The 17,732-nt window shown below is 37.1% G+C and overlaps 1 protein-coding gene across 1 annotated transcript; it reads left to right on the forward strand.

The window, feature by feature from the left end:
- Positions 1–1,639: 1,639 nt before the first annotated feature.
- Positions 1,640–15,860, forward strand: slc26a6l2 (solute carrier family 26 member 6, like 2). Its single transcript, XM_073823073.1, has 15 exons — positions 1,640–2,025; positions 2,607–2,746; positions 3,074–3,184; positions 4,162–4,334; positions 5,598–5,762; positions 9,718–9,870; positions 9,965–10,047; positions 12,232–12,379; positions 12,521–12,634; positions 13,156–13,233; positions 14,748–14,843; positions 14,939–15,045; positions 15,219–15,288; positions 15,383–15,475; positions 15,559–15,860. The coding sequence occupies exons 1-15, from the start codon at positions 1,868–1,870 to the stop codon at positions 15,679–15,681; spliced, it is 1,812 nt and encodes a 603-aa protein (XP_073679174.1). The 5' UTR covers positions 1,640–1,867; the 3' UTR covers positions 15,682–15,860.
- Positions 15,861–17,732: the final 1,872 nt, after the last annotated feature.

Raw genomic sequence — 17,732 nt, forward strand, 5'->3', positions numbered from 1 at the left:
GAAGTGATACAAAAGGTGAAACGGTTTGAGTTCTGTTAGCAGTAGAATATCGCACTCCTCTCAGATGATCAGATTCAAGAACCAGAAAGAATTGATGTACACATATATAATTGCAAATTGCAATTTACATTTGAAGTCCAAAGTTTACATACACCTTGCAGAATCTGCAAAAAATAAAAAAATAAATAAATAAGAGGGATCATACAAAATGCATGTTATTTTTGATTTAATACTGACCTGAATAAGATATTTTACATAAAAGATGTTTATATATAGTCCACAAGAGAAAGTACTATTACTGTGTTGTTACCTGAATGAGCCACAGCTGTGGTTTTTTGTTTAGTGATTGTTGTTTATGATAGTTGTCCTGAACAATTAAACTGCCTGCTGTTCTTCAGAAAAGTCCTTCAGGTCCCACAAACTCTTTAGTTTTTCAGCATGTTTGTGTATTTGAACCCTTTCCAACAATGACTGTAAGATTGTGAGATCCATCTTTTCACACTGAGGACAACTGAGGGACTCTGAAAAGCAGTACTGATTAAAAAAAATAATCTTTTTAGATAAAATAAGAAAAATGTACACATCTCCATTCTGTTCAAAAGTTTTTGATCAGCATCAGTGAGCATTTGAACCTTCTGTAATAGTTGCATATGAGTACCTCAGTTGTCTTCAGTGTAAAAGATGGATCTCAAAATTTTTCTCAAGAATTTGTGGGACCTTGAGGATTTTTCTGAAGAACAGCAGAAGGTTTAACTGTTCAGGACAAACAAGGAGCTCATAAACAATCACCAAAAAAAAAAAAAAAAAAATTAAACTGTCATTTTCTATTGTGGACTATATGTAAACATCTTTTATGTGAAATATCCTATTCAGATCAGTACTACTTAAACAATAACATGTGTTTTGTATGATCCCTCTTATTTTGGTAATTAACATTTTGCAGATTCTGAAAGGGGGGGGTGTAAACTTTTGACCTCAACTGTAATTGCAACATATTTCTGTTTTATGAATTGTGTTGTGTTCGGCATGTGTTACTAATTAATTATTTTGCCGAAATGCCAGTAAATAAGCTATAATACATTTTAATATGCAGAAGATTGCTAGATATCTAATTTCAAACAAACTATTAAAAAAACTTAAGTGTGAATAAACAACAGATACCTATCCTATTCTGAATTACCTTTATAATGTGAAACTAAAAGTAAAACTGCTAAAAGTAAACTGACACATAAACTGACAAAAACTTCAAAGCACACTAAAGACTAAATACTTGTAAATTACCTTTACAAGTACAATAGCGTTGAGAATTGAGTTGCCCCACAAGCTGTTTTTTTTGGTTAAAATGGTTAAAAGACAATGAAATACATCACTTAATCAGCAAAAGATGTTGTATTTGTATATAGCAAAGACTGAAACTGTTATTATTCTAAACAATATTCCAGTCTAGCAAAGATCGTCCAGATATGCTCTTGTCCAAAAGTTGTTTGTGAGTTAGTGTCATAAGTTAATTTACAGATGCGTGATTCATTTGGCAAGCTTGTGGCACTGCTGTGGGTGTGTTGTGGGATGGACCTGTGAAGACTTTGATAAGGACCCAGTAACTTCTCTCACGTGAACATTTCTGCTCATAACTGCACACTGAAGTCCCCTTAGAAATCCTTTGACTGCACCTATATAGATTACTTCCATCATGTCTGTCATCTCTGCTTGAAAACCCATAAATGGACTCATTATTCTCAGTGAAACGGAGTATCTTCAAAGACATATATACTTAGAGAGGGAAAAAAAACATCTCAATCCATACGTTAACCCCTGGGAGGGGTTTGAGGTGGGTTGCTGAAACCCCCAAACCTAGGCAGAAAGGAGCATGAACATGAACAAGACAAGCATGGATGTATCTGATCATGGAGCAAAATTCTACGTGGAGAGGATCATCTTGAATGAACCTAAACTAGATGAGGTAGCCCAACGGCAGACTGAAATCCAACAGTTCTCTATAAAGGAGAAGATCAGTGACTCTGTAAGGTAAGATGCAAGTGACAAAATCTGTCTAAATTCAATTCAGCTGAAAATAGTTGCAAAATGGGCAGATATTGGCATGCAACTTAGATGCAATTATTTGCATTGATTCAAAGCAACTTGCATTGCAAGCTTTTTTTAAATAACAATATACACATTCATACAATTTTAAATAGTCACAGTCTTGTTTATACTATAGATATTGTAATATGTGAGTTTGCATACGATGTGCAAAATGCAAATGTTAACTTTAAAAAACAATTTCTACCTGATTTAACGCATACAAACCAGTTTTTATATATATTAATCTACTTAGGTTGATTCAGTGATGTTAAATAATATTTTAGACTTTAATAAGTTAATTTAGAAGTTAACATTTTTTCCAGCTCTTTCCTGATGTTTTTGTTGGGACACATACTGTAAACAAAGAAGCTTGGCATCTCATTAGTTGAAATTTGGTGTTTGCTGTTCTCGTCTAATCTTGTGGATATCGCTATCAGCCAATAACGTCAAGGATGGTTTAAAATGTAATTTTTTTCTTTAAACACATTCTATAAAGCTCTTTATTATTTCGCTGTCTGCTCAAGATGCTCTGAGGGTCAGTGGAGAATATGGATTTTAACATGGATACCGCTTCTCTCTTGGATCCCCAAGTATTCCATTCGGGAGAATGGACTTGGTGACCTGGTTTCAGGTGTCAGCGTGGGAATCATGCATCTACCTCAGGGTCAGTTTACAAGTGCAAGTTACAAAGGATATACACATGCAGGGCTGCAATATCACTGTAGGGGGCCCCTGGGCTTTACCTCTTGAGGGGCCCTTTCTTCAACAAGAACCACACGTGCATTCAAAGCAAACCGATAAAGCGTAATTTTAAGGGAACAGTCACCTCATTATAAAATGAAGAAACTTATTTTTTTGGGGTGGGCGGGGGGGGGGGGGGGTCTCAAAACTGACAAAAGCCCATTACTTTAATAAAAACAATGTTTTAATTAAATTTTAACAGTAGATCTGAATTGGAAGTCATTTTAAGCTTGTGTGTGTTTATACTCAGGTATGGCATACGCTCTCTTGGCTTCTGTCCCACCTGTGTTTGGACTTTACACCTCCTTCTATCCTGTACTGGTGTACTTCATCTTTGGTACTTCTAGACACATCTCCATAGGTGAGGAAAGAGAGAGTATATCCACCTTATTTTTCTCATAAGTGCCATTTGTAAATTATATGGGTCTGGCTTCCGGCTTCATCCACGTCCAGGTATTTTTTGCTGTACAAAATAGTTTTGATGCTTTACATTGCAAATTGGTATGTCATACCGTATTATTCATTTATAATCTTAATTATGAGCACAACAGTTTGTAGTGCAAACAGTATTACCGCTTCAGCATGTTGTTATTCTTCTCGTTTGCACTTTGTCACGATATAGTCAGTTACCCAGATGCACGGCCATATTGCAGATACTCAGATTTAAACAACAGCATGGCTTGCATGGTATAATGTACTACTGAATATGTTGCTCTGCTAATTTATGCTGTCTAAACCACGAAAAAAAAACATGTGGAAGCTTCAAAATCATATAAAAAAGGACTTAGAAACCAGGAAAGGGCAAAATGTTTCAAAAAACTAAAGTTAATAGGTGGTAAAGATGCATATGAGCAGTATTAATTAAGACATCAGCCTAATATTTTACCTACCTGACCAGAAATGATAAGATCAAAAATGAATGTTGTCAAGATTCGTGCCCTGGAAATCCTGGTTCAGTTTGGACAACCACAAATGCCTTTGGTACCTCAGACAGTTTTTTGCACTCTTCTCTTTGATTTGTTAAAACTTTTGGCAGTCTATAGTACTCCAGATGTTTTTTTTCCCCCAGTCCGACCGATTAGTACAGCCCAAAACATGAAAATAATTTATCGCTTTCAGCAGCAATAATAGGCAAACTATGTGAGTTTAAGTGGCATTGTTTACATTCTATAACATTCGGCCATTATGAAAACCCTCTACTACAGCGGCTAATGAACTGGAAGTCATCACTTCCGCATTGAAGAATAAGGTGGATATAAAGTTGTATATACTGTACTCAGTAGGCTAGTGGCCATGTGCCAGTGAAAGCATGTGGTTTGCATGTCTTCAATGTTCTAGGAACCTTTGCAGTGATTAGCATAATGGTCGGGAGCGTCTCGGAGCGATTGGCTCCTGATGATCACTTTTTGACCAATGGGACAAATGGATCATTTGTCGTGGATACAGAGGCGCGAGATGTTCAGAGGGTGAAAGTGGCCGCCGCAACGACATTACTGTGTGGCATATTTCAGGTGAGTCTTGCAAAACAACACAGTAAATAAACAAACCAAACAATAGTGAATATGCTAAGTACATTAAAGTGGGCATAACACACACAGTTTCACCCAATATTATGCTAATCTTGAGTACCTATTAGTAGTACTGCACCCTTCATATCTCCAAAAAGCCTTTAGTTTTATCATATTTACAAAAGAAAGATACTTTGCGATTCTCTCTGAAAACAACTCACATGAGATTGCCAACAAAACACAGACATTTAATATCGTTTTACTTACAATCTGCAGTACTGAATCAGGACTGGACTCTTTTATAGCCCTGCTGAAAAAAACAGCATACTGTATGCTGGTTAGGTATGTTAGGTATGATGCTGGTTTTAGCTGGTTTATGCTGGTCCTTTGCTGGTTTATGTTGGTTCTTTGCTGGTTTATGATGGTCATGTTGCTGGTCAAGGACCAGCATAAACCAGCTAAAACCAGAATCCCAGCACCAAAACATACCTAACCAGCATATGCTGGTTTTTCAGCAGGGAGCTGGCCGCTCCATCTTTCAAGATCAAACGATGTGCAAATCCAGCATCGAACTGGGCCTTGTTTATAAAATGTTTGTCAACAAAAACACTTGCAAAACTCAGTTTCTTCCCCGGAAAAAGAAACTGGATCATCCACTATTCACATAACGCTGGATTCTTCAGGAAGCTGAGCAAGGTTATCTTTGCCTTGCAACCGAATTCTTTAGAGACATTCTTCCAGAGTAAGTCCCATGCAGCAATGCAGCCGAATGAAGCATGTTGATGGGCACTCTTTTGCTCTTGCTGTGGTCTATGTGTGCGCAGATGTGCTCTTTCGGGAGAAATGGCCATACAAGGAGTTCCACCCTTCAGGATGTCATGAGCCATGATCCAAAAAAAAAAACTTTCCGAAACTTGTAAGAAACCCAGAAGTGTGTATTCGGCACAAAAATACTTTATACATCCAAATGTTTTTTTTTTTTTTTTTTTTGAAGTTTTGGGCATGTTTAGCATGAGTATCCAACTCTTTAACAGTGTAAATAACTTAACATGCATGAAACAGCATTGGACCCCCTTGGATAAATCGAATTAAAGAATAAACAAACAAATCAAAGATCAACATAAAAAACAAAAAAAAAGTAAGTTTTTTAGGTGGTGCAAACTAAACAAGTGAACACTGGACCTCAGTGTAAAGTCTCCATTTATTTGTTTTGTTTAAAAGATGTTTTGTTGATGAAGTAATTTTGAATTCTGTCTATTTCTGTAGGTTTTGTTGGGTCTGGTTCGGTTCGGGTTTGTAGTGACGTATCTCTCTGAGCCTTTAGTGCGGGGCTATACAACAGGTGCGGCTACTCACGTGATCACCTCTCAACTCAAATACATGTTTGGAGTTTCACCCAGACGATTCAGTGGACCCCTCCAGCTGCTTTATGTGAGTATTTCAGCTGGTTAAATCTTTAAATGTAAACTGAGAATAACATGAGGTGAAGGGATAGTTCCCATGAAAATTTTAATTACTCACCCTCATGACTTTCCAAATCCGTAATACCTTTGTTCATCTTCGGAACACAAATTAAGATATTTTTGATGAAATCCAAAAGCTTTCTGACCCTGCATAGACAGCAAGGGTCCTACCACATCCAAAGCCCAGAAGGGTACCAAGAACATCATTAAAATAGTCTATGTGAAATGGTTCAACCATAATTTTATGAAGATACAAGAATAATTTTTTTGCAATAAACAGTCCTTCTCCATTTCACTGTAGCACCATTTGTGAAAGTAGCATGTTGCATGTGACCTGCATGTAAAAAATGTCTTTTTTTGCGCAACAAAAAATATTTGCGTAGCTTAATAAAATTATGGTTGAACCACTGCTGTCAAATAGACTATTTTGTCGATGTTCTTGGTACCTTTCTAGACTTAGACTTGTGATAAGACCCTTGCTGTGATTGCAGGGTAAGAATTTGAAAGCTCTTGGATTTCATCAAAAATATCTTAAATTGTGTTCAGAAGATGAACAAAGGTCTTACGGGTTTGGAAAGAGGGTAAGTAATAAATGACAGAATTTACATTTTCGGGTAAACTATCCTTTTATTTCTAACTGACACAGCCGTTTAGGCCGTTTTTTTATAAATAAAATGATGGTAAATTTAAAGATGATTTATTATTTTAATAGCTAATTATTCAGAATAATAATGACATTTCTAGATTGTTACCTCACAATTCTATGAAAAAAGTTAAGATGGCAAATCAAAATGTGCACTCTATAAAGTCAGAATTGTGTGTTACAAGCTTGTAATTCTGAGAGGGGAAAAACAGAGGCTAGATAACAATGTAATAAAATTATCATTGATAAGAAAAGAATAACTTTTATAATATGGACATAAGTGTTTATCAAAGACTGGACTCTTTGTCAAGGACTGGATTTGCGACTCTATCTATCTAATGGACTCTGGTCTGTGTTTTTTGAATGATAACGATTTGGATAGTATCTCTGATAGTGTCACGTGTTATATTATTATATATATGCCCTCCACAAATATTGCCACCCTTGGTATTTATGAGCAAAGGCAGCTGTGGAAATAAATCTGCATTGTTTATCCTTTTGATCTTTCATTCAAAACAATGTAACAATTATAACGTTTACTTAAAGTAAAACAATGGAAATTGGGGGGGAATTCTCATTATGAAATGTTTTTCTCTAGTTCATGTTGGTCACAATTATTGGCACCCCTAAAAAATTCTTATGTGTGAAATATCTCTGAAATATATTCCCATTCATATTTAAATTTTTTAGCATACCAGGGTGGAGCTAGGAGCATGAAACAGTCTAGCCATTGCGTCCTGTTGCAGAGGGTTTTAAATATGAGGAACACAATGGCCAAATTCCCTTAATTGTCTATTACAAGGAGTAAAACCAAAGAACATAGTTCTGTAAGTGGCTGTAAGAAAAGAGCTAAAGCATTGCCATTTCCACCATGAGGCCAATAATTAAGAAGATCCAATCAATTAAAGATGTTACAAAGAGGATGTGTGTCTATATCGTAAACATGAATTAGAATGTCACGGAAAAGTTCATTTATTTCAGTAATTCAACTCAAATTGTGAAACTCGTGTATCAAATAAATTCAATGCACACAGACCTGAACCCTTTAGAATATGAGTGGGGTGAACTGAAGAGGAGAAGCGCCAACATGGAACTGGGAATCTGAAGTATCTGGAGAGATTCTGCATTAAAGGAGTAGTTCACTTTCAGAACAAAAATGTACATATAACGTACTCACCCCCTTGTCATCCAAGATGCTCATGTCTTTCTTTCTTCAGTCGTAAGGAAATTATGTTTTTTGAGTAAAACATTTCAGGATTTCTCTCCATATAATGGACTTCTATGGTGCCCCCGAGTTTGAACTTACAAAATGCAGTTTAAATGGCTCTAAACGATCACAGCTGATGAAAGAAGGGTCTTTATCTAGCAAAACTGTATATACTTTTTAACCTCAAATGTTCATCTTGTCTAGCTCTGTGTGTACTCTGTTTTGAAAGTAAAAATTGTATAAATTGTAAATATTTTTAGAAAATAACCGATCATTTCGCTGGACAAGACCCTTCTTCCTCAGCTGGGATCATTTAGAGCCTTTTGAAGCTGCATTTAAACTCCATTTTGGAAGTTCAAACTCGAGGGCACCATAGAAGTCCATTATATGGAGAGAAATCCTGAAACGTTTTCCTCAAAAAACATAATTTCTTTACGACTGAAGAAAGAAAGACATGAACATCTTGGATGACAAGGGGGTGAGTACATTATCTATAAATTTTTATAAATGGTCTCTGATCTCTTGTTAGGTGTTCTCCAAGCTCACCAGGGATTAGAGGAGAAAGTTCAGAGCTGTTATCTTGGGTGGCAATAATTGTGGCCAACGTCAACTTGACAAAATATTTATTTCATAATGAGATCCCCCCCCCCCCTACACACACACACTTTTTATCTTTTAACTTCAATGAGTAATGTTTTAATGAGAGATTAAAAGGATAAACAATGCAGATTTATTCCATAGCTGCCTTTGCTCATGTTTACCAATATTTGTGGAGGGCACTGTAAATTACTTTGTTGATGAGACTGTTATTCCAAGGAAGCAAATTATAAATTTTATCAATAATAAACCATGAGTCACAAGAGAGGTGATAGCAGCTATTAATGGGAAAAACAGCTTTCCTTAATGGTGACAAGGACTAGAGTTGAAAAGAATAAAGAGCTTGTTACCCAAATGGACAGCAATATTAGAGATACTCAGATGTAAACAACAGCATGGATTGCATGGTTAATGCACTACTGAATACGTTGCTCTGCTAATTTATGCTGTCTTGACCACAGAAAAAATGTGTGAAAGCTGCTTGATTTATATAGAGAAGGACTTAGTAAGCAGGAAAGGACACAATATTTTGACAAACCAAACTTAACTGGTCGTAAAGCTATAACGGCAGTGTTAATTATTAGATATTAGCCTAATATTTCACCTATCCAGAAATGATAAGAACAAACACAAATGTTGTCATGATTCCTGCCCTGGAAATCCTAGTTCGGTTTGGCCAACCACAAACGCCTTTTGTTCCTCAGACAGTTTTTTGCACTCTTATCCTTGATTTGTTATAACTTTTGGCAGTCTATAGTACTCCAGAAGATTTCCCAGACTGACCGATCAGTACAGTCCAAAACATGACAATAGTTCACCAATTTCAGCAGCAATAATCAGCTAAATTTACAAGTTTGGTTTGGTTTAGTGGCATTGTTTTCATTCAGTGCCACCAATATGGCAGATTGATGACTCATCCTGAAAACACCCTATAGACCTCCTTAGAAATACACAAATACAATCTTTAACATATGTGACCCTGGACCACAAAACCAGTCTTAAGTCGCTGGGGTATATTTGTAGCAATAGCCAAAAATACATTGTATGGGTCAAAATGATAGATTTTTCTTTTATGTCAAAAATCATTAAGTAATTAAGTAAAGATCATGTTACATTAAGATTTTTTGTAAAATTCCTACTGTAAACCTATCAAAATGTAATTTTTGATTAGTAATATGCATTGTTAAGAACTTAATTTGGACAACTTTAAAGGTGATTTTCTCAGTATTTTGATTTTTTTGCACCCTTATATTCCAGATTTTCAAATAGATGTATCTCAGCCAAATATTGTCCTATCCTAACAAACTATACATCAATAGAAAGTTTATTTATTCGGCTTTCATATGATGTATATATCTCAGTTTTGTAAAATTTAACCTTATGATTGGTTTTGTGGTCCAGGGTCACATATCTCCCCCTACAAAAACCAGCTTTATTTGTTGTTATTAAATTATTGATGTATTTCTCTCTCTTTAGACTCTGGTGGAGCTGGGCAGATTATTACCGCAGACTCACATTTCCACTCTGCTGATCACTCTGGTGTCTCTCACAGCTCTTATTATTGTGAAAGAGATCAATTCCCGCTACAGTCACAAATTGCTCCTTCCTATTCCCATAGAGCTCTTGGTGGTGAGTAGCTACACATGTGCTAGGCTTCTTCAAATGTCAAACAGGAAAACTGGACAAAGCAACAGATGCAACAGCTTTGTGTGTATTTTTACAGATCATCGCAGGGACTCTTGTTTCTCATTATACTGATCTGAGAACTGTTAATGGTATTGATGTGGTGGGAGAAATACCCAGTGGGTAAGTGTGCGTTTCACATTACATACTGAGTGATACATTTTGAGTGGATACTGTACCAAAGGAACACAGTGAGCTTTCACTCACAACAGCAAGCTTAAAATCACTTTAGTCTGACATTGTTTGCACATGCAGTAAAGTCAAACAAGGAGGTTAGAAAGTTTTCTTGGTGACTCACTTCTTGGTCTTAAACTCAGTTGAATGACTTTGTTAATCCATCAAAACACGTCTACAGTAAAGCACTAATCCCAGGCCTCATGAAATTCTGTCACTTTCTGTACACACCAGAAACTCAGTTTCAGTTTTGAATTATATTTTCATTGTATATATTATATATATTGTTCAGAAGTTCTTGAGACTAAAATACTTATTTAAAGGAGAAGTTCACTTCTAGAACAAAAAATTACAGATAATTAACCCCCTTGTCATCTAAGATGTTCATGTCTTTCTTTCTTTAGTCGTAAAGAAATTATGTTTTTTGAGGAAAACATTTCAGGATTTCTCTCCATATAGTGGACTTCTATGGTGCCTGCGAGTTTGAACTTTCAAACCACAGTTTAAATGTCGCTTCAAAGGGCTCTAAATGATCCCAGCCGAGGAAGAAAGGTATTATCTAGCAAAGCGATTGGTTAATTTCTAAAAATAAATTACAATTTATATACTTTTTTACCTCAAACTCTCATCTTGTATAGCTCTGCATGTACTCCCATCTCATTTTCTCCTACAACTTCAAAATCATCCTACATCGCTGTTTCAACTTTTTTTTTGCAAAGGGTGTTTGACCCTCAATGCGCGTTCACTCTGTAAACACTGGGTCTGCACTTCTGCAGCGATGTAGGATGATTTTGAAGTTGGAGGAGAAAGTGAGATGGGAGTTTTTCAACATACCCTAACTGTATTGACCCAGAGTTCAAGCAAAGCTAGACAAGACGAGCATTTGGGGTTAAAAAGTCTATAGATTTTTTAGAAAATAACTGTTTCGCTAGATTAAACCCTTCTTCCTCAGCTGGGATCGTTCCAAGCCCTTTGAAGCTGCATTTAAACTGCATTTTGGAAGTTCAAACTCAAGGGCACCATAGAAGTCCACTATATGGAGAGAAATCCTCAAATGTTTGCCTCAAAAGAAAAAAATCTTTACGACTGAATAAGGAAAGACATGAACGTTGGATGACAAGGTGGTGAGTAAATTATCTGTTCATTTTTGTTCTGGAAGTGAACTTTTCCTGGTTACAGGAAGGTTTTTTGGGGTACCAAAAAAATTGTTTTTTTATCGCATCCCTGCAAAATGCACTTTTACAAGCTTTATTTTTAAGAATATTTTGGCTAGTTTAAAGGGGTCATCGGGTGCAAAACAAACTTTTCCAAGTTGTTTGAACATTAATGTGTGTTGGTAGTTTGTGTACACAACCACCCTACAATGATACAAATCAGTTCATTCTTATCTTCTTGTCGTTGTGACGAAACACATTTGATTGACATTAGCGTCTTACCTTAGACCCCCCCCTCACCGAGCTGAAACAGTCCGAATACGATCGCCATTGTGTGACTCAGGTGCAGAGGATGACTCTAATTGAGCGATTGAGGTGTTCTGTTGTTGGATGTAATAATGAACACAGCAGTCGTCATTTAATCTCGACATATGAGCCGCTGAAGACGCAGAGGTTTAACGTTACTTTCGTTTTTAAATGGAAAGTGCCTATTTTCGTGCAAATCATTTGTGATGCAGCTTCACCTACAGCAGAAGTGAGTATAAGGGTTTTTATGCATCTTTGCAAATGGCCTTTCTTAATAATGTGCTTGTTGGCAAGTTTTGCCGATAAATGCAGCTAAATGTGGCTAAAGTAAACATAATCCCAGAGAGGAGCGGGGCGAGCAGAGCTCGATGGCATTTAAAGGGGCCATGTCTTAAAAATGAGCTGAAATTTTGCAGAGCTGATTTTGACAAGGTAAAAGGGTGTTTTTTTACACTACTATTGAGAATTTTTAACCAAAGTATATTAGAGACTTTTCATTAAGACCCTGGAGAATCATATGAACTTGTGGAAAATGGGCATCCGATGACCCCTTTAATGGTTTTAGTTGTATATTTAGTTCACTATAATAACCGTGGTGGGTAGGAATAGCCTTTGCCTCATGCATAACCTAAATGCCAAAGTCATGTTAGTGATCTGTAACCTCTGACCTCAGGCTGGTGCCGCCCAGAGTCCCAGATGTGGGTTTCTTCTCCTCCGTGATTGGAGATGCATTTGCTGTGGCTGTGGTGGGATACGCCATCAACATTTCTCTAGGCAAGACTTTTGCTCTCAGACATGGATATAAAGTAGACAGCAATCAGGTACAGCATCTGTCACACAAAACAACCAACACATGGGACAACCAACTCATGTCACATGTATTAATGCACACTTGATCATGTAATGTACAAAAACGTTTGGGCAGTGTGCAGTGGTGAGTGTCTCTTATTGTCGCTGTACAGGAGTTGGTGGCGTTGGGGCTCAGTAACGCCATCGGTGGCTTCTTCCAGTGCTACTCCGTCACTTCCTCCTTGTCTCGCAGTCTTGTGCAGGAGAGTACGGGGGGAAAGACCCAGGTGATTTACCACTTTTATTTTATTTTACTTTATTTTTGAAAGAAATTAATACTGTTATTCAGTATGGACGCTTTAAATTGATCAAAAGTAACAGTAAATACATGTATAATGTTACAAAATATTTCTATTTGTATAAATGCTGTTCTTTACAATTTTCTATTCATCATAACATCCTAAAAAAAATTCGACAAACATATGAAGCAGCACAACTGTTTTCAACATTGATAATTATAAGAAATGTTTATTGAGCAGCAAATCAGCGTATTAGAATGATTCTAAAAGATCATGTGACATTGAAAACTAAAAATTCAGCTTTAACATCACAGGAACAAATTACACTTTACACTTTTAAAATAGAAACAAACTGTTGTTTTCTAATCGAAATAATATATTTTTTTATATTTTTGATTAAATAAATAAAGCCTTTTGACGCCAAACTTTTGCACTTACAGTAAACATGTATGACATATATGCTGTCTGTTATTCACAACTACAAATATGCTTTTTGTGTCCCAAAACAGGTGGCTGGCATGGTATCTGCTGTTATCGTGCTTATTACACTTTTGAAGCTTGGTCCACTTTTTGAGGAGCTGCCCACAGTAAGTCATGCACTCAAATGAATATTACATAAAGTGTATAGGTTCAATTAATATAGAGAGAGACATTTGTGATAGAGTTCTACTATGAATTAAAAATTATTGTAATCAATAAAACTAAAAAATATCAGGATCTGTCTCCAAACATTTACATTCACTGCCCAGTGTTGTTGTTATTATTAACTAAAACTAAATCCAAAAGCAAACAATTTTTGGCAGTTGAAATAGAGCTGTAGAAACATCAAATATAAAATAGAAATAACATACACTTAAAATTAAAAATGTAGCCTTGGCATCTATATAAAATTAAATATTTTCAAGTGCTAAAATGACAAACATTTTAAAAAAAAATCATTAAAATTGCTTGAACACTACTTGTGTCAGAGGAGGTACAGTTGAAGCCAAAAGCTTACCTTGCAGAATCTGCAAAATGTTCATTTTTTTTTACCAAAATAAGAGGGATCATACAAAATGCATGTTATTGTTTATTTAGTACTGACCTGAAGAAGATATTTCACATAAAAGAATTTACATATAGTCCAGAAGAGAAAATAATAGTTTTCAAAAGTTTACATACACTTGATTCTTAAAGGTTGTATCAGCGATTTCTAGCCTAAAACATAAAGTGTCAATTTCAGCTGACCTTTCATCACGATCCGCTCGCTGCCTGCCCCATAAATTGTCTGTGAAAAAACCGCGTCTCTCTGGTCAGCCTAGGGTCCGAGATATGGCAAAAAAACAATCGGCGCTATCAACTATAACCACAGATAAACAAACCGTGTTCCAACCAATCAGCGTCAGGGGGTTCGTGTTGTGGACTTTCCTACTGGTGCAGGGATGTGAGGGAGGCGGAGCGAAAGTCCACAACACCAAACCCCTGACGCTGATTGGTTGGAACAATGTTTGTTTTTGCTGTGGAATGGTTGGTAGTGCCGATTGTTTTTTTGGCATATCTCGGACCCTAGGCTGACCAGAAAGACGCGGTTTTTTCACAGACAATTTATGGGGCAGGCAGCGAGCGGATCGTGATGAAAGATCAGCTGAATTTTACACTTTATGTTTCAGGCTAAAAATCGCTGATACAACCTTTAATACTGTTGTTACCTGAATGATCCACAGCGTTTTTTTGTTTTGTTTTTTTGTTTAGTGACAGTTGTTCATGAGTCCCTTGTTTGTCCTAAACAGCTGAACTGTCCGCTGTTCTTCAGAAAAATCCTTCAGGTCCCACAAATTCTTTGTTTTTTCAGCATTTTGTGTATTTGAACCCTTTCCAACAATGACTGTATGATTTTGAGATCCATCTTTTGACACTGAGGACAGCTGAGGGACTCATATGCAACTATTACAGAAGGTTCCCTATTACACTATTACAGAACGCTCACTGATGAAGAACAGGCAGTTTAATTGTTCAGGACAAACAAGGGACTCATGAACAACTATCACTAAAAAAAAGTCCTGATCCTCCATATGCACATCAGATCAGTTTGTAAGCAGTAGTGATGTGTTTTTGCCTTCAGGCTGTGCTGTCCACCATTGTGTTTGTGAATCTGAAGGGCATGTTCATGCAGTTTCAGGATATTCCTGCTCTATGGAAGAGCAACAGAGTAGATCTGGTGAGATTTGATCATCAAATACTCAAAATCTGTCTGTCTGAATATGATACTGTGTCCTCCTAACTGCGTTTTTCTTTGTCTGTCTGTCTCTCTAGCTGGTGTGGGTAGTGACATTTCTCTGTACTGTTCTGCTAAATCTGGATCTGGGTCTGGCAGCTTCCATCATCTTCACATTGCTCACCGTGATCTTCAGGACCCAGCGGTGAGTGTGTGTGTGTGTGTGTGTGTGTGTGTGTGTGTGTGTGTGTGTGTGTGTGTGTGTGTGTGTGTGTGTGTGTGTGTGTGTGTGTGTGTGTGTGTGAAAGTGTATTTGTCTGTCTATCAAGATCCTAATCATTTTCATAAGCATTACTGCCATTATTTCTTTCTGTCTAGTCCCAGGTACTCTTTGCTTGGCAGAGTGTCTGACACAGAACTGTACTTAGACACAGAATCATATAAAGAGGTGAGAAGGCCTTTACCACTGTTAAACCAGTTAAACCACTGTTTTACATATGTGTTTGTTTATAGCACTTATCTATATTTGTGTTTCTAAACAGGCTAAAGCAATCCCAGGTATCACTATCTTCCGTTCCTCTGCGATGATCTACTACGCAAATGCTGAACTCTATCGAGAGGCTCTATTACAGAAGGTACTACACACAATGAATTACACACATGATTAAAGACTAAAAATAATCCTTATTTCAGCTTGTCTTTCTTTCTTTCTTTCTAGAGTGGAATTAATGTCCAGAAACTACTGAAGCAGAAAAAGAGGAAAGAGGAGGAGAAGAACGCAAAAAGGAAACAAGTGAAGGAACAAGATAAACAGGTTATCACATACACACATAAATCATAATAACTACACACTAACCCTACCCCTGAAATAAAACTTTCTTGTTTAAATTAGATTAGATTAAACTTTATTGTCATTGTGCAGAGTACAAATACAGAGCCAATAAAATGCAAATACCAATATTTATATGGGTGCTAGGTGCCAAATTGTTGTTGGCACACCACACTGCCAGATGCTGAACCTCCTCCCTGCCATTTCATCATCGCCGATCAGGCGAACACCAGTGAACAAAAGAGGGAGAGGAGTTTTAATTAACTGTTAAGACTAACAGACTGTGGTCTGTTAGTGAGAAAATCCAAGGTCCAGTTGCAGAGGAAGGGACTGATACAAGATCAGTAAGCTTGGAAGGGAAAACAGTATTGAATGCAGAACTGAAATCAATGAATAGCATCCTGATATCTGTGTTGCTTTTATCCAAGTGAACCAAGTTGGTCTTGGTGTAATAGATCTGCTACACTGCTAAATTGCTGCTGCTGTTGATTATTCCTGTCGTTGTAATTATTGCTGCTGCCGCTGCAAAGCAAGTAAAGGAAATGCTTAATGCCAATACATATGCAGATACGGTGTTGTGAGTATTTAAGACATACTGCTGCCGCACAAGAAGCAAATACAGGTGCTGGTCATATAATTAGAATATCTTCAAAAAGTGGATTTATTTCACTAATTCCATTCAAGAAGTGAAACTTGTATAATGTGTACATTCATTCCACACAGACTGATATATTTCAAGTGTTTATTTCTTTTAATTTTGATGATTATAACTGACAACTAATGAAAACCTCAAATTCAGTATCTCAGAAAATTTGAATATTACTAAAGACCAATACAAAGAAAGGATTTTTAGAAATCTTGGCCAACTGAGAAGTATGAACATGAAAAGCATGAGCATGTACAGCACTCAATACTTAGTTGGGGCTCCTTTTGCCTGATTTACTGCAGCAATGCGATATGGTGTGGAGTCGATCAGTCTGTGGAACTGCTCAGGTGTTATAAGAGCCCAGGTTGCTCTGATAGTGGCCTTCAGCTCTTCTGCATTGTTGGGTCTGGCATATCGCATCTTCCTCTTCACAATACCCCATAGATTTACTATGGGGTTAAGGTCAGGCGAGTTAGCTGGCCAATTTAGAACAGGGAAACCATGGTCCTTAAACTAGGTACTGGTAGCAGGTGCCAAGTACTGTTGCAAAATGAAATCTGCATCTCCATAAAGTTGGTCAGCAGCAGGAAGCATGAAGTGCTCTAAAACATCCTGGTATTCAGCTGCGTTGACCTTGGACCTCAGAAAACACAGTGGGCCAACACCAGCAGATAACATGGCACCCCAAACCATCACTGACTGTGGAAACTTTACACTGGACCTCAAGCAACGTGGATTCTGTGCCTCTAGTCCTTTTTGTCTTTAGCCCAGATGAGACGCTTGTGATGCTGTCTGTTGTTCAAGAGTAGCTTGACACAAGGAATGCGACAGCTGAAACCCATGTCTTGCATACGTCTGTGCGTAGTGGTTCTTGAAGCACTGACTCCAGCTGCAGTCCACTCTTTGTTAATCTCCCCCACATTTTTGAATGGGTTTTGTTTCACAATTCTCTCCAGGGTGCGGTTATCCCTATTGCTTGTACACTTTTTTTTCTACCACATCTTTTCCTTCCCTTCACCTCTCTATTAATGTGCTTGGACACAGAGCACTGTGAACAGCCAGCCTCTTTTGCAACTTTTTTGTCTTGCCCTCATTGTGCAAGGTGTCAGTGGTTGTCTTATGGACAACTGTCAAATCAGCAGTCTTCCCCAAAATTGTGTAGCCTACAGAACTAGACTGAGAGACCATTTAAAGGCCTTTGCAGAAATATATTGATAGACCACTGCAGTTTGTACCCCAACATATTGCTCTATTCTTTACCATAACTCCAAGTAATAACAACGACAAACATTCACTATTCATCAACATATTTATAGACGATTGCGAGTACACAGATATTGCTAGTCAGTTAGCCAGAGACCTACAAGCTGCATGGAGCGAACACAACAAACACAACTAAATACGTATTAAAGTACAT

Source organism: Garra rufa, chromosome 18 (assembly GCF_049309525.1).
Source record: "Garra rufa chromosome 18, GarRuf1.0, whole genome shotgun sequence".
Classification (NCBI taxonomy): Eukaryota; Metazoa; Chordata; class Actinopteri; order Cypriniformes; family Cyprinidae; genus Garra; species Garra rufa.

Excerpts from the sequence above, each read along its gene's own strand:
- slc26a6l2 (XM_073823073.1), top strand. The coding sequence starts at position 1,868 with ATGAACATGAACAAGACAAGCATGGATGTATCTGATCATGGAGCAAAA. Across the intron at positions 9,871-9,964 it reads TTCCCATAGAGCTCTTGGTG|ATCATCGCAGGGACTCTTGT; the intron begins GTGAGTAGCTAC and ends GTATTTTTACAG. Across the intron at positions 12,635-13,155 it reads GTACGGGGGGAAAGACCCAG|GTGGCTGGCATGGTATCTGC; the intron begins GTGATTTACCAC and ends GTCCCAAAACAG.